This window comes from Anopheles moucheti, chromosome 3, assembly GCF_943734755.1.
Source record: "Anopheles moucheti chromosome 3, idAnoMoucSN_F20_07, whole genome shotgun sequence".
NCBI classification, from domain to species: domain Eukaryota; kingdom Metazoa; phylum Arthropoda; class Insecta; order Diptera; family Culicidae; genus Anopheles; species Anopheles moucheti.
Genome location: NC_069141.1, coordinates 7,274,752 through 7,297,236, shown reverse-complemented (window position 1 = coordinate 7,297,236; position 22,485 = coordinate 7,274,752). Strand labels below are relative to the sequence as shown.

The following is a 22,485-nucleotide window of genomic DNA, read 5'->3' as shown; positions in this document are numbered from 1 at the left end:
AAATGGCTACCACCGATATTAAAAAACGTTTCGGTTAGAAACGTCGAAAGGTCGAGCGTTACTCAACTACTAGCAACTACGTGTGAAAAATATACTAAGAAACAAAGCGCTGCAAAGTTGGGTTTGAAGTAGAGTTTGTATGAAACATAATCCGGTTTATTATTCATCTTTACTTACTTAGATAAAGCGCGTGTTTCGCGTTTTGCTTCAACAAGGTTAGGTAACAGTATTCAAAATAAGTTCTCGAAACGTGCAGTTCCTTGTTCTGGGTAGTGTGTAATTGTAGTTTGTTTTGTTTTACTTTTGTTTTACTCAGTCTCTGATTAATTCGTTTTTGTTTTAAATCTCCCACGCCTTCCTCACATGCCCCGTTTTTTGCTTGTTGTTGCAAGTTTCTTGTTATGATTCATATATGTTATGTCCATTGTTTCCGATTTGCCCGTTTTCGTTCTTGTAAAGTGTAAACAAATCACCACCACCATCTTGCGCCCAATTAATTCGTAGAGTTTTGTTTTTTTTTCCTTGTTCTGTTGTCGCTTTTTAGTACATTGGGTTTGGGTTTTATTTATTGGTTAACATAGTTATATTTCTCGCTCTTAAAACGCAACATGGCGCCGCCACATCGTTGTCATAGGTTCGTTTTCCCGAGATGGCCCGTTTGGTGGTGCGGTGTAATATGTATTTGCTTTTCATTTTCCCCTCTAAATACATCTATATAAAGTGTGCGAGAAAAAGATGCTCGTGAACAGTGAAAGATTTAGCGTTTTGTTTGCTAAAGGAATTGACGCGCGCAGAGGAATATCGCTACACATCGAGTTTTACGATGCGTACGATTCTTCTGTTACACGTGTGTTCCCTTATCGAAAATTTTCACCCATCCAGTCCCAGTCAGTCAGTATCCGTATCAGTTAGCATTAGTTGATTAGAATTGTTCTTTGCCCTTTTGCCATTCATTTTGTATGTATGTTTTAGTTTCTTTTTTTGGCGATGTGGATTGGAAATTGAATGCCCCCAAAACCAAAAAGCAGCCGAAAGGTAGTGTGTACGGCCGAAATATAGCTTCATCTGTGTAGGTTTACTCATCTAAACACTCTCCATACCGATCCAAACGAAGTCAAACGAGCCCACCGAAAACGGTCACCCTTATCGAACGTGTGCGCCATGTTGGTTTTGTTGATCGGCTGGCTCCAAGGCGTCCCATGATGTCCTCACACAATTCGCCCCGAACAGCCGCAAAACCCTCAACAGGCTGGAGTTCAGGGTTTCAAGCTGTCCTGTGCACGATCTTGGATGGCAAAGGGTGTGTGCGTATGTGTGAGTGACGGGAAACGCTTGGCCGAGCCCTGGTTATCCTTCGCTGCGAGCACGAAAGATCGCTTGTTGTAGCGCTGTTGAGCTGTACGGTAAGGTTAACACTTAACCTGGTGCGGCTAAAGTACAATATCTGCTCATCTGCACGCCTGTCGAGGCGCGTAAGTGAACCACGCACACTCCCGGATAGTTGCCGCTTAAGATAGATTTGAGGGTGTGTGTCTGTTTATGATTTGTTTGTTTGTTTGTTTGGGTTAGCTTTAGTAACATGCATACGTTGAATCACACATTAAATCACTAATTTGGGTAAAATTGGAATAAGCAGTAACGGGTTTTGTTTCGTTTACTTTCATAAAGTACACATTTTCATCGAACAATTACAATCGCCCAGTTGCTTTCTCGCTTAGTTTTTTGGGGAAAGGAGTGATGGGATTTTAAACACTAAAATGCATTTTTTTTCACGTGTAGTGTAGGTGTTGTTTTCTTCCTCACTGTGTCAGGGTTTGCTGCTTTCTATATATGCGTGAGTATGTATACTAAATGGTTGACAGCGCGCACACACGCGTGTCTACTACTGTAAACGGAGACGCGCGCGACACTACACAATTGCTCCATCAACGAGAATAAGTGACATCTGTCAAACGTCACCAACGAACGTACCGCTGTAAACGTTTTCTTCGCGTACCGCTCTCTAACTGTCCCGGATTTGTTCGCAGACGCAACGCTTCTGACGGTTGCAGTAGTGGCACCGTGGGCGGTTGTTTCCTACAATAAGGAATCAAAAAATATATATTTTCTTTCCTTCCTTGTTGGCCTTTCCAAGTCACCCTTCTTGATTTACCCTTTTCCGATAGTATCCTTTGTTGTTTTTCCCCCTGTAAAATGCGGTTCATTCGCTTTGCGGTGAGTTACTTTCCCTCCGGAAATCTTCTCACTACTGTGAGATGTGTGGCTGTGGTGTGAATTTGTCTGTCCCTTTTCTATGCTGTCTGTAGATGATGGTTGTTCTGTCTGCTATCAATGCACATTAGATGTGCTGAGCCCGTATCTATCCTAGGTATTGATAAATTTACTCCTACCTAATAGCTGCACTGGTAAAGACTGCTTGCTGATCGCTGTGTGCCGTTCTGTATTTTTTTGTGCTATGAATTCCGCGTTGGGATATGTGGTGATGTTATATCGCCACCTTTGTACGAAACGAACTCCTCTATCCTCACTTCAACTAGCCACCTGCAGTAACTAGCCACCACACCAAAATATATACTTTTCAATTCGCTAATTTGGTTCACCCATATAATCATAATCATCATTATCAGCTCCAGTGGTTTAGAAGCTTAAAATAGTTACTGGGGAGATATCTCTTCGACTCTCCCACATATGCTCTCTATCTCTTGTTTTTGTTTTTAATATAATGTAATGTATATAATATATGTATATATTAATATATAATAATGTGTATGTATAGATATATGTATGACGTTTGTATCTCCATTTGTTTGTATGCGTTTTGTAATGGGGTAGAAGTGGTAGGATAAATATCCATTCTGGCCATGCCGTCAACGATACCCGTCCGCAGCTACGCGCAGACACGCTAAGCTTAGTAAGGAGGGGGAATGATTCAGTTTGGTTTTGCTGTACGTTTTTCCATGCTACTATAGGAGGTACATAGGTGATTTGTTTCTTGGGCCGTGGGGTTACGCATGGGGTCACCCCGCGCAGTAAGTAACATGATTGATGTGATTAGGTGAATGATAAGTATTCCATTTGCTTTCACAAGGTATTCCTAGAGGTTGCCCTGTTGTCTCCTTGCCGTTTTGTGCCGTTCCGCTCGCCGAGCGTTTTACCCGGGCAAGTGGAGCACTGCCATTGTGCAAGGACGATATTCAAAAGAAGGTGTTGATTTCGGTTTACTGCCGGTTTAGCGTTTTAAGTGCAACGGTACAGCGTGCGTTCCACCCTTCTCACTTCCGGATCGGTCCCCTTTGCAGGCTGGTGGGCAAAGTGGATCGATCGGGAAAACGGGACCGATTACTGTACGTGTCGTCTGATTGGGTATCCAAATTGACAGTACACCGTTACCCCGGTACAGGTGGTCGCAGAACGGGTTCGCTTGTTTTCCACTACCGTGCGTTTGTGTTGTGCCGGATTGTTGTGTTTGTGTGGTTTTTTTTTTCTTACATTAATCTTTTGTTTTGTAGAGTAGAGTTGCCTTGTTCGGTTCATTTTGTTGCCGTCTTCCGTTTGAGTGCGTGCATCCGGTATCGCTTCACGTAGGTTTAGTTAATCGAATCTTCCGTAAACGCCGATAGCTTGTTTCGTCGCCATATGATCAATGTTTCGCTTGTAGCTATCAATATTCCCTAACAGGGGAGAATTTCTAAGCTTGGAAACTGGTTATAAATTCGTCTATTAAAAACAAAAACACTCTTCATCAAAGTTGATTAGATAAAATACGACATCACAACGGAACCTGGATGATCTTGTCAATAGCTTTGGATCAGACAAAGATGTGCAAATAAAATTAAGTCCTGAGGCTGTCTCCAATCACTAGTCATCTTAAAACTTGATTTAAAATCAGATCTGAACTATAAGAAAGGGATCACTTTCACTGAAATGAATCTCTCCTGTCTCCAACTCCAACTTCAACTTGAATGAAACGTATCGTTCCTTTCCTCAACGAACAGATTTACTTGTCCACTGGCTTGTCGCCGGTCTTTGCCGATTCCGGTGCCGCTGCATTGCCATCCTTTTCCTGATCCTGCGAACCCTTGTTACTGCCGGTGGATTGTGGCAGCGCCTTCAGGATGGCGTGAACCTCTTCCGCAACGGCCATCAGCACGAACTCGAACTGTTGCCTGGTGGCGACCAGCCCGGCACGCTGATCGCGCAAATGTTCCAGCGTCGCCGCAATGTCGATCTCACGGGCGCCCTTGTTCATGCGACCCAGCACCAGATCGAGCAGGATGTACGCACCGGTACGGCCGGATCCATTGCTACAAATGGAGCGACAATAATAACATTAAAAATAACCATATAGCCAATTAACTCGAGAATGTATTGAACATTGCCTATATTTAGGCGCACTCTCCACTCACCTGCTGTGGACCACGATCGGGCACGATCGGCCGCGGTACGATTTGTTCACCTTGCGCCTAAAGTCAAGCAGCGCCTTGGCGGACGTCGGTACACCACCCTGCGGCCAGGACAGGAAGTGGAACTGCGTTACGGTGCGCGTTTCTCCGGTGCGCAGGTTCTTCAGGTAGAACGAACGCACGAGATAGTCATCGCACCAGATGTGTTCGCTCACCAGATGTACCTCATAAATGTGGTACACTTCGGCACCTTCCTCGGGCCAGTAGCGAGCACACGCCGGTTCACCGTTCTCCTGCAGTCGGCACAAGGCAACCAGCACGACCGCACCCTGTTCCCACACCATCTGCCAGAAGTGGGCCAATGTCGACTGCATCGGACCCTGGGCGGCCACATATGCGGGCGCACGTGGATCGTGGTCGGTGATGGTGGATGCGTTGATGTAGTCCATGCCCTCCGCGTTCGCCAGATGATTCAGCACGACACGCGAATGATCGTACGGTAAAGGTGCACCGGGGCGGTTCAGTGGTGCACACTGCGACTGCAGTGCCGCATCCCGTGCGCTAGGTTCCGCCTCGTACCGGCAGAGGGCTTCCCATTCGCGCTGCAAACGTCCCTTGTTGCGCAGATGGTCCTCCATGTACGACAGCACCATGTGTCCGGTTGAGATGTCCATGTTCGTTAGTGCCGGTTCTTCGCTCCAGGAAGAAGTACTCGACCGGGACGACGGGGGTCTAGCTTCGGCCTCCTTCGTCAGCGCTGTGATGCGCCCTCCAGGAGAATCGGAACCGGTCGGTCCGGTCTTTCCACCGGCCATACGCGCCCGACAAAGATCCTGATAGTCCTTGCTCGAACTATCGCCGCCACCAAGCCCCGACTGCAGTCCACCCAGTTTGTCCTTTTTCTTATCGTGCTTACGGATGAGGAACAGTGTCATCGCAACGACGATGACTGCTGCTGCGCCCGCCCCCGCAAACATATACGCCATCACGTGCGTTACATTCGGGCCGTCTTCGACACGCTTCAAACGCTGCGATGAAACGGCATCCATTTCCTTCGTCTTGTCACCAACACCGGCCTGAATGACGAGCACTCCCAACCGGCGGGACAGATTGTTCTTGAAGCGACTGTCATTAATCTGCTTGGCAACATCGGCGGCCGTTTTGCGGTCCGGGTTCGCCTCGACACGGAACGATACCTCGTGCCGGTCGACTCGTGGATGCGTGAAATAGCCCTGCATGTTAAGCAACTCCGCTAGAGCGGCCACGATACGCGATCCATCCTTCCAGTTGTCGATGCTATCGAAAATGAAATAGGTCAAGTTAAATGAAGAATTTCTACACGATACCCTTAAAGGTAGGCAATGCGAGTTAAAAAAAGACTATCAACAGCACTTACGGGTTCTTCAGGATAACGTGCGCGTACTCCGTGTCGACCGAGTGCGGTGCGTGATCATCGTCCGTGTGGGCAAACAATTCCTTTTTCGACTTTGGCCGCTTGTCTTCACCGCCTTCGGCAGCATGAGGCTTTTCCTCCGCCGGTGCCTTCTCCTTCGGTGGTTCATTCGGGCTCTGGCCAGATGGTGGTGGTGCTGCCGGAGGTCCCGGTTTCTTCACGTCTAGCCGTTCACGTCTCGTAAAGCCAAGAATGTTATCCAGCAGGGTGCGTGCTTCGTCCTTGCCCGGTCTACCACCCGACTTCGGTACATACACGAATCCTCCCTCGGTGTACAGACCGCCCGCTTCCGGACCCGGTGCATACGCGGCCACAGCCGACTCGCGGAAGTTTCCCGTCGCCGGTATCTCATTGCGGGCATGGGAGACCGCCTTGTGCGGGTGCGTATAGAACTTGTCCACGTTCGGGTCGTTCGCTTTAGCCGCTCCGGCTTCCTGCTGCAGTCGATTTACGTTCTCCGGTGCAAAATTGGAAATCTTCGGAATGTGATGCTCCTTCGCATACTCCCGGAAGGATGACGTCTTCGGATAGATGTACTCAAACTCCGGATCGACATCGGCCGGTGTTAAGCGCTCAACCAGCTCCTTGAGGGCACGCTCCTCATCGTTCCCGGTGTGCTGATCGCGAAAGATGCCCGATCCACGCTTGCTCGTACCGTACGCCCACTCACGCTCGCCTTCCGGTGCCTTGAACGGTAACAGCTGGCTGTCTTCAATCTCGTTCAGATCCACCCCCGTATCCAGATAGTCCGTCACGTCCGGCGGATGCTGCTGTTGGTCGGCATCGTACTGCTTCAGCATGCGTCCAAGCGCAATTCGTCGCTGCAGCTCCTGCAGACGCGCACGCTCGAAATCCATCGGTGGACCGCGTGGATCCAACGGAATCACTTCCGGCAGGATGTCCAACTCTACCGGGGACTCCAGCTGCTGTTTCGCGAATGCCTTCTTCGGCGGTGGATAGTACACCTCGTCGGCGTACTCCTCGTTCGGCGGTGTGAACCGTACGAAGGCAAGCGGACTCTGAGGGCCCAGGATCTCCGGGTCCGGTGCTAGATTAGCGCACAGCGTCTGCGGGATCTCCGAGTTGGTGCGGATGGCAAACAGTGCGCCCTGGATGCGGCACTGGGTGAACGGGTGCTCCCAGCCAAGGCCGGCCCCCTGGAGCTCCTCGAGCATACGCGCCAGGATGCGGCTCTGGTCCTCCTCCAGCGGCTTCCGGAAGAGTTCCTCCGGTTCCAGCCCATACTGCGGTAGACACTTTCCAAAGGCGAAGTCTGGGGGAAACGATTAAAGCGTGGATCAATTAAGGACATCGAAATGGGAGATCAATTACAGGACGGCTGAAGATCGTTAGGGGAGTAAAACTAATTAGAAAACTTATACTCGGTTGAATATCCTGTCGGAAGTAGTCATTTCGAAAAGGGAGAACGAAGCTTAATTGGATTCGCGTTATTCCGATCGACGACTGGCGATTTCCCCCCCCCCCCCCATTGAGGGTTTTGATTGATAGCAATCAAGAAACTGCGTTCGGAACGGAATGTACGAATGGTGCAAAAAAAACCTCCCCAACCGATGGATGAAATATTCATCCGTAATAAGAGCACTGGCGGAAGGTCTGGTGTTGTGATACTTACCATCGTAGCACCATTCCAGGTGTTCCAGGCAGAGTGTTTCCGCAAAGAGGCAACCTGAAAGTGAACAGAAAGAGCAAACACCGTTAATACGTTAGTGTGAGTGAGTGAGTGATTAGTCGAGAGCGTACTCCAACGTAATCAGGCATTCGGTTGAAGTATAACGTTCGCCCCCGTGAATAATTATCCTACGCCAAGTTGAGTTGCTCTACAAAGCCCTCGCACTTGCACTCAAACCGCTACAGAAACAGATAAATCATCGTGATAACTTTAATAGCGTATTGAAGGAAGAACTTTTCCGGTACAACGAGATCGGTTTGAAGTAGGCTCACCGGTGCTTATCCACCACTTTAAGATGCCTTTTATCCCTGGATCGGGACGGGTGTATTTCGCCTTTGCTGGGCGTAAAGAGCAACCCACTCGCACCGTCTTACGATCAGCACCATTTTGCCAATGTGAAAAACCGCAGGAGTATTATCAAAAGTATCTCTGTAACACGCTGTGGGAGTTATGTCTATCTCGGTATCTCTTCTAATCTTTGAAGCGCTTGACAGGGCTAAGACTTAGACATGAAGATGAAAGCCTTTGATGAATCTCACTGCGTTAATAAATAAAGTCAAGCGACAAAAGCAGCCAAGAAGCGTAGAAGAAACAGCTAGCTGATCTCTTTTCAATCGTGAAAATAGATTACCAAAGAGAATGGGAATGATAAGCGCGCTAAACACAATGACTGACTCAATCTTAATCATTTGCCAGTGTAAGAGATGGGTTAGAAGAGCGATGAGGATCCTGGGATATGGTCGATTCAAACACCCACGGCTGATGAGTGCGCTCTCGGGATTGCCATGGTACACAACAATTCCCATCGGTTGCATCACAGATGATGACTTCAAGGACATACGGAGGCTGAAAAACAGAACGAAAGATAACTCATCATGGGGCATCTTGGGAGATACGGACAATTTTTTTTTCTTCATTGCCCACAATACACAGCGAGCAGACATCAACAAGCAAACGTTGCCCATTGTGCCACCTACAATCCTCATGTGGTCTATCTTTACCCCGATATTGTGCCATGGAAGCATTATTTTCGCAGAATCTTGCAAACCGAATCGCGCCGGTGTGGTTATTTGCTGCAAGCTCATCTCCCCCTGTCCAACCTCATTAGCGAACCCGACGGAACATCCTTCGCATATCATTCCATTCGTCCTTCGCGTCTGTTCGGGACCAGGCCAACCGGCCTGGCGAAGGATGTGACAGGATTATCTGACATTTAGGTGAGTGGTTTATTTCTTTCGTTGGCGACATGAAAAGTGCTTCAGCGTAGTGGCGTTGGTTAGCACTCCTAGGCGGAGAGTTTCATTCGCTCTGTTCTGTTTTGTTGCTTTTGCGTGAAATATTGATTTGGCTGATGTGCTGTTCTACTAGAAAATACGTCCCAGACCCAGAGGGACGAATTGCGTAAAGGGTCCGAGGAAACATTCAATGATTAATGGTGATTATTTGGTGATTATGTTTAGCTTAGATCATGTCATCTGTCAGTTAAAAAAGTGGATTCCGGAAAAAATGAGACGGGAGCGTCCAGAGTATGGACCATAACGTAATGAAATTTATACCGAAAGTTATTTTCAAAGATGAATGATCAAATTTATTGAATTTGTTGGCTTTAAGGTTGTATAAACAATTACGGGTGTGTTTAGCATCGCCTAAAAGTATGCACTACGTAGCGACAAATTAGTGTGTAACACGTTTTGCATATCTTTAGGCGCACATTTTATTTTTCGAGCGCAGAGATGTCTATTTGAAACTTATACTTAGAGTGATAACGTATCACGGTACCGAAAGAAGCAACTTTCAAAATACTTTTCACGATAACAACCATTCATTTTCCCTTCCGAATTCCGAACAGTCGCACAGAAGTTCTAGCAAAACGATACTTACATACCAGATCGATATCGGTCCGTCGATTGACTCGTGACGTTTCAATTTGATTCAGAGCTTCAGGGTGTCTATAAATAGATTGACCGCTTGTTGACGGCTTACCACCGGCACTCGACCTACTCGGGAAGACCTTCCCCCGGGTTTTTGGTAAACATATGCTCCTCTTCCGGAAAGACTCAAAGAAGTGAAGGTTGGGTTGGTTGCGATGGAATACATTCCTGGTTCGCTTTCTAGAGGGTTCGTCAGGAAAAATGGTGGGGGGTAAACATACCATTCCTCTGACGCTAGATGTCCTGGGTTAGATACTCGGCCGTATGTGTCTTTGCTAGCGTCCCTCAATCGAACTGGTGTAAAACTGTCGCCATTGGTTGGCCTCTTCTGTGTTCCTTCCCAGCTGTGAATCTGTGCCTATACCGCGTACGTAAACCCTTGGAAGGGACGCATACTCGCACACACACACACCCATACACACACATGCCATTCCACATCCTCCTGCTGGGAGGAATATTAAACAACATTTCAATAAAATAAAAACCTGTTAACCAGCAGGCACCAGCAGATGGTACGGTGGTGGGTACTAAAAATAAACTTCGGAACCGTTTTCGGAATACCCGAGAGCGATGAAATTATACCGCACCGTTGCTCTGGCTTCTTCCACCAAGCGACCGTTTTCCGGCAAAACGGTTCGTCCTCCATCAGTGCAATTCATGTGCATCTCTCGTAGGACGGCTTTTTTATGTTATTACTTGCGTTCGAAGCTTCCGAACCGTCGCAAAAGCTCGCCTGTTACCATCCCACCATAAGAGAAGTACGGGTTATAAGGTGATAAGGGAGCAAAAAAAACCGTGTAAGAACATGTTGAACATCTTCTGGCGCGCATACTGTATAGCGTTCGCTACTGTTCGTGACACATGCTTACCGACGTTAGTGCAAGAATTTTGCCTCTTTGTCGCTTGTCTGGTTGGTTCGCAACGGTTTTTTATGCTCTCCTTCCTTTGCGTGGGAAAAAGTAATTAGGAGCACAACATTTTGACGCAAAATGACGTCAAACGAATGTTGGTTTTGTTTAACTTACATTTAATAGTGGACCATATATTGTATTAGAAAGAGCCGAAAATACCACGATGCCATTCGAGCGAAATTAAAGCAAAATCCATTTAATTGATGTCCGGAGGGTTCACGCTCATTCCAACACACTCGCCGTAGTTGTATGTGTGTCCGCCTGGTAAAATGGCGTATCATAGCCGGGTGGCTATTATTGGAACAGGAATCGTCTGGAAACGCCAACAGAACAATGTGCACCTGTCCGTTCTGTGATTTACATTGTTGAAATTTAATCCTGCATTCCAATAAAAGCTTTTGCATTCCCGCCATTTCCAACCCCTCACAGGGGGTAGGAGGGAGGGGAGGCGTGAGTTTTCTGGGTGGCCCTTGGAATGGCATCGTACTCCCACACAAGCTCAGTCGCTCGGTAGATAAGCATCATGCTGCTATGGAAGCAACACAATGAATTAGTAGCATAGCGAAACGCTGTTTCCGCCAGCGTTTTCCACCAAGCGCCATTTCATACCATTTCTTGTTTTGCGCATTTCGTTGGCGACGACTAACAAACAAACAAAAAAACACAACAACACTAACTAAATCGAGTGATAAGCTGTCAAATTGACGCAGTCAACCGATGATGGTGAGCACCGTTTTCAGCCGGATCGCTCAGTGTGAGTGAGAGCTTTTCCTTCACGCTTCACCACAGCACAAAAAAACGCGCGAGAGCAGAAAGGAGAAGTATAAACGCTCTCACATTTCTCACCGAAAAACCGCTAAAGGGCGAATGACGTCAAACCGACTGGAAAAGCGATGGTGAAGCGGAAGGGGCATTAGGGGTGAGGAAACTTTCTATAGAACCGGTGTTTCCACTGGCCCGCACCGTACCAGTACGATGGTATAATTTCCATCAAGTTTGTTTTGCTTTAGCACGACAATATTTTATGGCCAACAGTTTTTTTCTTCTTTTTCGTTACCCTCTTTCGGACCCATTTTCCTCGACCGGAGATAGAATCGTGCGTGGGTTGTTTTAGAGTTGCGGCACTGTTGTTTTTTTTTTTTGCTTTTATTCGACCCACATCGGTTTAACCTTTGCCATTCGAAAGAGGGCGAGAGGCATACGCACGCAACGGCACTGAATGTTGCCAAAGTTGCAACGTCAATGGTAGGCCGGTTTTAATGTGTGGTGCTTCCGGTTTTGACTTTATCTGTGTGTGTGTGTTTTGACATCCATTTTTCCAAACCCAATTCAATGGTGAGGGCTTCTTCGCGAATTCTGTTGAGCCTATTGTACTGTAAGCAGGTGTTGTAAGTACGCGAAATGATAAGCTTGAATTGAACTGTTACCACGGAATGAATGAATAAATGAATGGTTTATTTTTGTCATACCAATCGCATAAGTGCTACGCACCTGCGTACCGATTGATACGACTGAGGCGCAAAATTTAAATGTAGATCACGTGGTGTTATATACCAGGAAATCCTTGGCGGGTCAATTATCAACAAGCGCGAATAATCGAAGGTTGAATGTTACACTACTTATTTCCAAATTGAAGATATTTCGACAAGAAATCGCCTAAATGCACGATGAAAGCATCCCGTTACGCTTATTTTGTCGTCCGGATTGCATACTTTTGGGCGCCATTTTTAAATTTCTTAATGTGAAGTAAATGCATTCTAGGAAATTGGTTTTTCACATCTATGCCATCAATTCCAGTGTGAATTAAGGTGCCTTTCAAGCATTGAGATTAATAGCTAGCATTCCCCGTTGGTAACAAGCGCATAAACACGAAAGCGTCACGCTGTGTCGCTCCAACGCACAACAGGTAATTTTGGCCACATCTTGGCGGGTTTTATTTACAACCTTAATCACGTACGCTCCACTTTATCGCACCCGTGAGGGGTGATTATGGAGGCGAGTTATCTGGTACTTCAAATGTGCCGGAGCATAGGTTTGGAATAAATTATCATTTGCTACACCTGTACGGAGCATAATGTAACTACGAAGTGGCGGCTGTGGAGTCTCCTGGGTGTCACTCAGGTATGTCATGTCGGGCAAGATCTTAGCTGCAAAATTGAACCATTGAGCTAGAGGATATTTTGTATAACGTCATAATATTGTACAATAATGTATAAATATTCCATAGCTTGTATCAAAATAGTATACCACAAGTCAGAAGATAGTGAAACTGATTAAAAGTTTACATTAAGGCGAACTATACATGAAGAGGAATCTTACTTAAGCAGCTTACGTACGAATTACACTTGACCTTTTTCTGTGTACCCCGTGCAAAGCTGTAAATAATCGTGAGAGTTAGAAAATTCAACAAGTTTTCCGCCGTCATTGCTTGAGTTTTTATGCTCCCCAGGAACGAGCATTAAGTGGACGGTACTCAAGCACAAAATTGAACAGACCGTATGGTTTCCGGTACACGCTACTTTGAATTTTATCCTGATTGTAGTGTGATTGTTGTGTAACAAAAAAATCATTATCCTTGTCTTTTCTCGACGAAGATTCACAGCAAACGGTTTATAGACTGTCAATGTCATTCCGACATTTTCCAACATCCTGCTTTGGGATGGGTAAGTTGTCCAATGTTAGTGCTCCCTCTCCATAATCTCTGTCAAATACAAAATAAAGGATCACTAAATATGGTCAACTCATCCCCGGTAGATGGGTATCGATAGCCCCTTATCCACCTTTCAATAAACAGCTTCTCGTTACTGCATCAAAATCATTATGCTCGAACAAAAGCAACGATCCCGGAATCAACCCTCACTGCACCTGGTCCTCGTGAACCCAGGATTCGCCATTCGCATGCCCTTGCCTAGTATCATCTTCCCTTAACGATGGATAGAAAATGGATACCAACAAAAAAAAGATGGCGCTATCTTGCATCTTCTAGTTACCAAGCAAGGCGCTTGGTACCTTGATGGTGTGTAGATTATGTTACAAATTAATACTGCCTTCCATTTTGTGTACCGTTTAGGTAGGTAGATTCCGCCCGACTGGTCACACCTTGCTGCAGTGACGCAGCAGTGATGGAGGAAAATGTATATTTATCTCTGTCCACGCTCACAACAGGTGGAAAATACATTTATTTAATTATCACCATCGTCAGCCTTGCACACGGCGGAGGAAGGAATAGGTTACAAGGTCAAACAAGGACAGGTTCATCAATTATTCAGTGCTGCTTTTTTTTCTATTGTAGTCGTACGAAGGCCATCGGATGGTAGTCGTTGTGCAGCAAAAGGCCCATTAGTTGACATAATCGTCGAAGGATGCTTTATGCGAACGAATTGTCACCGATATCATAATGCGAAAGAATTAATCTCTATTTGGGAAATATTTAACGAAACTTCATCCGCTGGTCACCAACAAATCCTCTCACAGGCTCGACAATCCTGCCTGTAGTCAACGTAGTGCCGTGCTAAAGCGAAATGTGTACCAGTGAGGGTATTATTTCTAAAAATCCCTTCGCACTTAATCCGCTTTCCGAATGGGACGACCCGAGGTCCTTTTTTTCATTTTCCCTCAGTAGCATAATAACCCACCTGCAGCATTAATCCAATCTTCAACGCAACCGAGCACGAGACGGCCTTCCATCACGGCCCGAACGCTGATGGAAAGGGAAGAAAACGTTCGCTTCGTCCACATTGATTATGATTTTAATCCTGTCAAGCCACCGAGCCACAACCCTTTGCCTGTCGCAAACCGTCCATAACCGGATGGAGCTAGAAGACTCATTTTTCCACCTCATCAAGGCCAGTTTCTCCACCAACGATCCCCCAACATGCGATGGGATGTTGCGGTGCAGAAGCAATAAAAATGTTCATAGACATATTTATACAGCAAGCGCCGTCACTTGCGTTCATCCCGCTTCGGGGACAAAGATGCTGCCCGGCACGTTTTTCTCACTGCCCCGGGCGCAGGCACGATCAGACAGTCTGCCGACTGGAATGTGAATGCGAAATGAATGTAACCGGGGTGCAAAAGCGTGTCTGCTTCAGCTGACAGAGTCCGGTAACGAGAATGTTTGTGCCTGACTTGCCTGACTTGAAAAGCAACTTGTGTGCAGCAATGATGCAATGATGCAATTCCATTCGCCCATCCCATTCCGTCCGGGACCGGGTCCGTTTGTGTGCGTTGCAAAACGAAGCTAATGCACACCGGCGTTGCGCGTATCCTGCTCGGTGGAATATTATTGCATTGACCGAAATTGAATCATACTGCAAGAATGATCTCATTAGCAGGAACTATCTCGATCGTCGGTTGGCTTCCGCTACGCTTTCTTCATAAGTGTATGTGTGTGTGTGAAACGTATTAGCATAAACTGCTGCAAATATTAATAGAAACTTTTACCATGAGAGAAACCCAATCACGTGCTGCACACAAATGAACTTATTCCCTTCCGCAGTTACAGGACGAAAATGTGGGTAAGAAACAAAAAATCCAATTAACTCTTTAATTCCCGCAATCCGGAGTGCTCACCGAGCAGCAAAACTAGCCCCATTTGCTACGCAAATAAGCTACGGAGCGTCAAGGAATCCCGTGCATCCCGTGCCCGTTCCCGGTGGTCGGCAATTCAAGGTCATTCGGGAAAGCTGGGGCATCGTTGCACTTGCACGGCTGGCTAGGCTTGCCGTACGTGAGTGGGAGTATATTAATGCGCCGGCAGTTGCATTGCGCATCACCACGTACACCGGGCCAGGTGTTTGGCAAAAACCTCCCACACTCATCATACACACACACTTCACGTCGAGCAATCTCGGCGCAACACGTACATCAATAGTGCACAGAAAAGGGGAATCTTTATGCAACAGTCAGTAAATCATAGCACGAGGGGTGCGTTTTTTGTTCTGCATGTTCGTCTATCGACGTGACGTAATTTTGCATGTCTGATAAGGGTTGGTAGAAGGTTCCTTACTCGACCGAACCATGGTGGTAATGTTTTATGTTGTTCAAGGAAAATATATTGCCCGTCGTACGTCATGAGCAAAGTTTTTGAAGGAAGCAATGGTAATTTACTTTTCGATCTGTTTTAGCTTTTCTTCGAGCAAGCAAGTCATAAGGAACAACAGTGCCGGTCGAATATTCGTTAGAGTTAGTTTTCAAAAATGTTATGTTTGGCAAATTGCATACTTATTGAAATTACATAAATATCGCTTATTAGTAAATTTCATATATCAAATATGTCCATAAAAATACCATCTGTTCCCAAATTCTGACATGTGGGAATACAAATGTTTCATTAAATGAAATAATTAAAAAGTATAAAATAAACATCCGTCACATTGAATTACGTAAACAACTCAACCATTGGCTGATAAAAAACGTCCCCTCTGAAGCCTGGCATAGTTTCACACATCGTACGTGAGTATGTGTTTTTTTTCCATTATGCCAAGCACCGAAACGGGAACAGATAAGAAACGCACAAACATCTTACAAAACCCTCTCATTACAGCTTAATCGAGGCACAAGCACGCTTTCAACGGCGTATCGACGATGATACGCAACGGGACGTAAAAGGACATCTAAAATTCAGCTCACATTCCGGTACGGTTTCATCGCTTCCCTGGAAGCCGAACCAGATTGAGTGACATGAAAATGTACGAGGGGCCGAGATAAATGCCGAGCTTTGCAGAGCTTTATCGATCGAGAAAAACCTTTCTCTCTTTTATCCATTTCCTGCTTGTTTTGTTCATTTTTTATTGGGGGGAGTCAATGCGATGTTTAAAACCTTGACAGCCTCCGGAGAAGCGAAACGGAACCTTCAAAAACCAATCGCCACTTACCAATGTTGCCCTCGGCCGAGACGAGGATGTTAGTGCCACCGCCGGACAGTAGCAGCGCCAGCAGACCGGCGGCCAGCATCAAGTGTTGCCAAGTGTTTGTCCATGCTGCCACTGTCGTCGATGTGTCAGTATTTGACATATTTGCGCTCTAGATCATCACTTTAAAGTGTTCCGGTGATTGCGCGTATTCCCGGTTGTTGTTGATGTAGCCTTTTTCTAGTCTCCTTTGCAGCTGCTCGCCTATTTATCGTTCTGTTACACGTGCGTGTTCGGCCCGTGCGTGCAGCAGTATTTCTGTGGAGTAAATGTGACAAAACGAATTATTTGATTAGATCCGTCGAAGTCGATCGAATAATTTCACTCATTTAATTCGGCCGCCTCGGGCATACATCCTAACGCCAGACACGCCATCACAACTGCGGTCGGAAAACTAAGTGGAAAACGATAGGAAAATTAGCCCAGCGCATGTGCCCTACAGCTCGAGCCAGGTGTGGATATGAAACGGTCATCAGTTATTCCATCCATAGCACCATTTGGCCGATGGCAAGCCAAACCGTTGAAAGTGTGTAGGCTTTATTGGATCGGAAAAGTCGGCCGCCCTTAATAGTCCATCAAACAGCTCTCTGTACCGCTCTGCCAAGATCTCTGGGCGCTGCCGGTCGATTCCATTTCGCACACGAACAACATACAACAGGCTTCCGGGGGTTGATCGAACGTGACTTTCATTTCTGCTTCGTGCTCGGCGATGTCTTTCCAGCGGGTGATGTCTTTTTGCTCGATGATGTTCACTTGAACATGCGCTGCTCTCGTGTCGATAGAAACGTTCGTTTTAGCAACCTCCTGGTACCGTGCACCGTTCATCCTTTTCGATGGACTGTCTAATTCCCTAGCGATCTGTCAAACTCTTCCACAAGATGTCGTCCGGAGCAGCGCCACGTTTATGGCTGTAAAATGGCTTCCCCACATCTTCGGCATCTGTTTGAGTTTGGGACCGATACCATCCGCTGAAGATGAATACCCCGAAGTTAGCCCACACTCAAACAACCTTCGGGGCGTTTCGTGGGCGTACGGTCTGTATCTAATCTTCAATATTGCAACACGATAGTAGCATATCGGAAGGCCTCGAAAGATAATCTCAATACAAGGAAGTATATTGGAAAACTTTTCAAATGCCACTTTGTGCCTCGAGTGCGCCAAGATAAATGAACACTTTCCACCGTTGCCGTTGCGTAAATAGATAAAAATGTAATTAGGAACAACTGAAAACCGCGCTCTACACCGCGCACCAGGCGCCTCCATCGTCATCTCTGAACAAACGCAACGGTTTTTGTTCACAACGTTCTGGAACTGTTACGTTACGCGCCAGTCACTAATGAATGGTGCGTAGCGCTAAATTTTCACCGTGACAAATTTCGTTGAACCTTTCGCTTCAATGTGTCAGCTAGTGTCAGTTACGGTCTGGGCGCATAATGGCCTGCACATGTAAATAAGGCAGTTCAGAGCGACGTTCATTGCAACCCGCTTTTAACGCAAACTAATACAGCAAAACAGAACAATAAATAGGTACACAAACGTTTGGTGAAATAGTTGAAGGTCAAACTCGTTACCAGCTGTTAGTTCCGTTCCCAGGGCGACTCTCGCCGCGGAAAAACCAAGGAGGGATACAATACCAAGGAGGGACTTCATAATTGCTAGCCAATTCATCAAAGCGTAAGGATAATGGTACACTACGGGTTGCAGTACCACGCTACACCACCGTGGACATACCATTCCCAAAGGTTAAACTTGTCAACCATTAAAATAAAGTAAAAGTTTGTCTGTATTGGCAGTGTTACCTTTTTCCATTGTGTCGATATACCGTCCCACGAAACCTCCATTTAATGGGTACAATGATTGTGTTACTGTCAGCGTACCGAACCACACCGGATGCTTGCTAGTGTAAAGTTTCGCATGCTACAAAGTAGGTAAATTAACTTAAGCGCCAGTCCCGGGACTCTTCAGCACCAATCAAAGTTTTGACAAGCGTGCAGGCGTACATTGATTGCATTAACAATAATTTCAAGGAGGAAAACATTACTACGGTAGTGATTTAAGACTGATAATAATTGTTTTTGTAAGTGTCGCAAACTTTCAAATAATGAATATTAGCATTAGGGTAAATAACAACAACGAAGATTAGTATAATTTTTTTTGTATATTAAACATTTACATTCGTCGTATTTCAAGCACAAAGTCCTATTTACAAAGCTTAATTTTGTTGTTTAATTTTTTGTCCTAAAAATAAGCACCAAATTGCATAACTTTAGGCGTTTACGTTCAAGTATAATCCGAATAATTTGCCTAAAAGTGTGCAATTTGCAGCGCATATAATTAACAACGTATCTACCATAGCCCCTTAAAGGACACCTTAAAACGGAAAATTGTTTTACCACCCAGCATAAAGGACATTGAAGGTATTCATTTGCTGGGGGAATAAAAAATAAATAACAGCCGTGATTTTATCTTTGTGCTCCAATGGGGATGTTTAAATAAAAGCTTTTGTTTCGTTTTATGCTTGCCCTAACGATGTGCTGTGCGACCACACAAACCCCTGGCAAAACACACTGTCCACGTAAGGTCAACAAGCGCTTTCCTGTTGTTGACAATAAAGAAGCTCCCCTGGAGCATTGATGGAAAATGGAAACAAAACGCAAGTCGTTAAAACTGTTTTTTGTGTTTGTTTTAATTCACAGCACAGTTCATACTTTGCACTAACTATTGCAGTAAAATGAAAAGAAACTAAAAAGTAACTTTAAAAACTACCTACACTAAAGGGGTTTTGTTTGTTCAATCAAAAGACATCACTACCTATACCATTCCGACAATGGCGATTGTTTTGTTGCGTTCGTTTGCGCACTATGGCTGTTCCTCGTTACGTACTTGGAATGCCACGCAAAATAATCATCAAGCAACGTGTAACAACAAATCACCTGTATGATGCGACAGGAAGAGCACATAAACACAAAAAACCTCGTCCGAACCGCTACAGGAACTGCTCTGAATCGTTATGGAATATTTGCACGCACCGTTACGCTACATTTTCCATTTATACACACGCGAAAAGCTCCGTTGGCTTTGCGGTTGGATTTCGAACTGGCACCATTTACCGGATTGCCGCTTACGATAAGCCACCCGTCTCTTGGCCAGTTTAGGGCGACTCATAGCGCTTTTGCATATTTTCAGCAAGGCTTACAGAGGCAAGTCAACAGGTACCGGAGGATCGAGCGTGGCGAAGGGAAAACGGTTACGGGGAAAGGTTTTCTGTTTGGTGGTATTTGTGATAGCACATTCCGAAGCATAAATCTACCAACACGAAGCCTTACGAAGAAGAGAGTCAGCCGTGTTGGTGGGTATTTCTCCCTTGCCGTATTATTTGCTATCTGTTTAGTGAGTGTAGCAGGAGCTTCTTCCGCTTTTTTTAATCTTTTTGTTGCGATTCGTTAAGCTCACACAAAAAGCCGTTAGCAAATGGGTTCGACGTGAGTGCCACGAGGGTGCTCGAACAAGGATCTCTTTTTTGCAAAAAAAAACCCTTACACACAACAGCTCAATGTACGTGCTGCTTTCGACGGACACAACACCCACACAAACATACAAACACAAACGCTCGGTTCGATCTGGTGGTAGCATCGTTTATTTTGTGATGAGACACCAGGCGTCTCCACCTTTACGACGCTGTAAGTGCTTTTGGTAGTGCTAGGCAAGAAAAGCTTTTACACCCGCACGAACGCACGGAATGCTTGGATGTATCTTTATCTATGTAAATGTAGCAGTTTTTGGTGTGCTATCTATTTTCTTTTCGCTCTACTCCCTAATAGGTACGTTTGCAGTAGAAAAAAAACCAATAGAGATATTTCGCAACTATTACCAAATGAAATAATATTTCTCAATTGGTAGAAAATCAATTTTGTATGATTAAATAGTTCCTTTTTTAGGTAGTAGAACTGGTTTTTAAAATGAAATTTTGTAGAATCTTTAAATAAACCTTGTTTGCATATGAAAATGTTATTAATTTATTTAATTAAACTCCAATGTCGATCATTTACCTCTCTGTGTTGTCAATCTTCACAGGTATTGCTCTGTTTTCCTTAACAGTGATTCAATATGGAACCACCGCTGCAGCTTAGGAGAACTTTCCTCACCACAACGGGAAAATGGATCGCTCAGCGCACACAAAATATTACCAAACAAATGGTAGAGATAAAGGATGGCATTGAACTCACACAAATTAAACAGAACTAACAGAGTTTAACAACGCAACCAGATGAACACAACTCAGATCGAACGAAACGAAAAAAAAATGAAACTAAAAATACAGCAATCACTATCAGTTGGGTGGTTTTTTTTCGCTCCTGTCCGTTTGCTGGTGACTGCTACTGCGTGACCCGAAAACCGGGAACTGCTCGCAACAGCACACGAGCGCCCGTAGATACGATGGTTCTAAACGGTCCCGTCCACCACGGACACGACCTTCACGGCACGGGTCGTTACAAAACACACGAAAAATTCCACTGGATGCACCCCCCCACAGCGGTGGGGCCACTGCGGTTTAGGCTGCACTGCCCCGTAGCAAAGCACTAGAAACGCCTTGCACGCAGCAGTGCCTACTTGCCGAGCGCAAAACAAACGCAACCGTTCGCCAGGCGAACACACGGCACAATATGGTAGCGTATCGTGGCGACCGTTTGCCCGAGGGCAACCCCCGGCTACTGAGCGAATCGGGTGACCTGGGCCACTCCGTGGCACTCCGCACTCAAACGTTGCCAAAACACACACACACGCACACCCACAAAGTGCACTTCCTTACGCAGGCAGACTGGTTTTCGCCACCTGTTTTGTGTGGTTCTGGCCCGGGAACGTTACATTGATTGCGCGTGTGTGTGTGTGTGTGTGCGTGCTACGAAGCTTTCCGTGGCAAACGAACTCAAAAGCTTCGGCTCATCCGGAACACAGAAGGATGGTGGAGAAACGGAAAAATAAAACGAAGAGAGCGCAGTACGCTATCCGATAGTGAGTGCATTTCCTTTTTCATTATTGGAGATACATTTAATTTTCATTAACTAGTTATTGGTTGTTTGAAAGTCTCCAACTTCACGATAGCTTGAAGCGGAGTTTTTAATCCCAGATATGAATGACTCTTTGGTGGGTATCTTACATCCACATCAGCTGTCCATGTCGCAGAGTTAATTTGGTTTACGAGCAATTAATTCGACTGCCTATGAAGATGACGAACATAACAAAACATACCAACGAATATGGTTACAACCCGGTCAAAACTTCCGAAACTTTACCAACATAAATACCTAATGCCCATACGTGTAAAGCACATGAAATGTTTCTTGGCGAGCGTCCGCATTATTTGACGCCTAGTTCACGACAAACCTCCGCACCAGCCCAAATGTATGCACATCAGCTAAAAAAACACCGAAAGCGATTGGAACCCACAATATCAATCATAGTAATCGATGTACAAACATCATAATATTTAAATGTATCAAACCATCATATAGTGATTGGGGAGACCCAAAAAAACCCCACATCCACACACAAAGATACATGAAAGATACACGAGATACGGTTATCATTTTGTCCTTCGCATCAAACATACCATTAATCTTGTTGTTCCGTTTCTGTTGCCTTGTCTGCTTTTTTTCCTCGGCCCAGCTATCCCTGTGTGTTTTTTTTTCTTTTCCACCCAATCGCAGCAATCGTTCGTTTCCGCGTTGTCGTCACTCACTAGCGACAGGGGGGAGGGGTTGTTGTTTTTGGCTGCTGTTTTTCTTGCTCGCCTTGCTGATGATAGTATTTCTAGGCGCTTTGGAGCAAAACAAAGTTAAAGGAAAAAACCGCCCCCAAAATAGCTGTCACTTCTTTTCCACGGCACTACTGTTATCTGATATGACACTCGGCTTTGCTGCGTACAGGTTTCTCACGGCCCCCCACACCAGAAAAATGGGATTTTGTGGGTCCGTTTCGTAATGGTGCTGTTCTTATGTTTTCGAAAACACAAACACGCTAGGCACTTTATTTAGCACGATGTTGATAACAGTGTAAAATTCACCCAGTGTTGGCTGCATCGCTTTGGAAGCGGTATTGTTTATTTACCACAAAAGGGATGTGTGCGCCTGTGTGTTGGGAAGAAAACAAGTACCATTGACGAAGATTGGAATAAATCAATACAT

At 45.6% G+C, this 22,485-nt stretch overlaps 1 protein-coding gene across 1 annotated transcript; it reads right to left on the bottom strand.

The window, feature by feature from the left end:
• Positions 1–493: 493 nt before the first annotated feature.
• On the bottom strand, positions 494–22,140 carry LOC128300360 (receptor-type tyrosine-protein phosphatase-like N). Its single transcript, XM_053036388.1, has 6 exons — positions 21,912–22,140; positions 16,265–16,558; positions 7,490–7,543; positions 5,800–7,129; positions 4,407–5,699; positions 494–4,304 (listed from the first exon to the last, which is right to left on the bottom strand). The coding sequence occupies exons 2-6, from the start codon at positions 16,401–16,403 to the stop codon at positions 3,998–4,000; spliced, it is 3,123 nt and encodes a 1,040-aa protein (XP_052892348.1). The 5' UTR covers positions 16,404–16,558; positions 21,912–22,140; the 3' UTR covers positions 494–3,997.
• Positions 22,141–22,485: the final 345 nt, after the last annotated feature.

Excerpts from the sequence above, each read along its gene's own strand:
- LOC128300360 (XM_053036388.1), bottom strand. The coding sequence starts at position 16,403 with ATGTCAAATACTGACACATCGACGACAGTGGCAGCATGGACAAACACT. Across the intron at positions 7,130-7,489 it reads CCTGGAATGGTGCTACGATG|ACTTCGCCTTTGGAAAGTGT; the intron begins GTAAGTATCACA and ends CGTTTCCCCCAG. Across the intron at positions 4,305-4,406 it reads CCGATCGTGGTCCACAGCAG|CAATGGATCCGGCCGTACCG; the intron begins GTGAGTGGAGAG and ends CTCCATTTGTAG.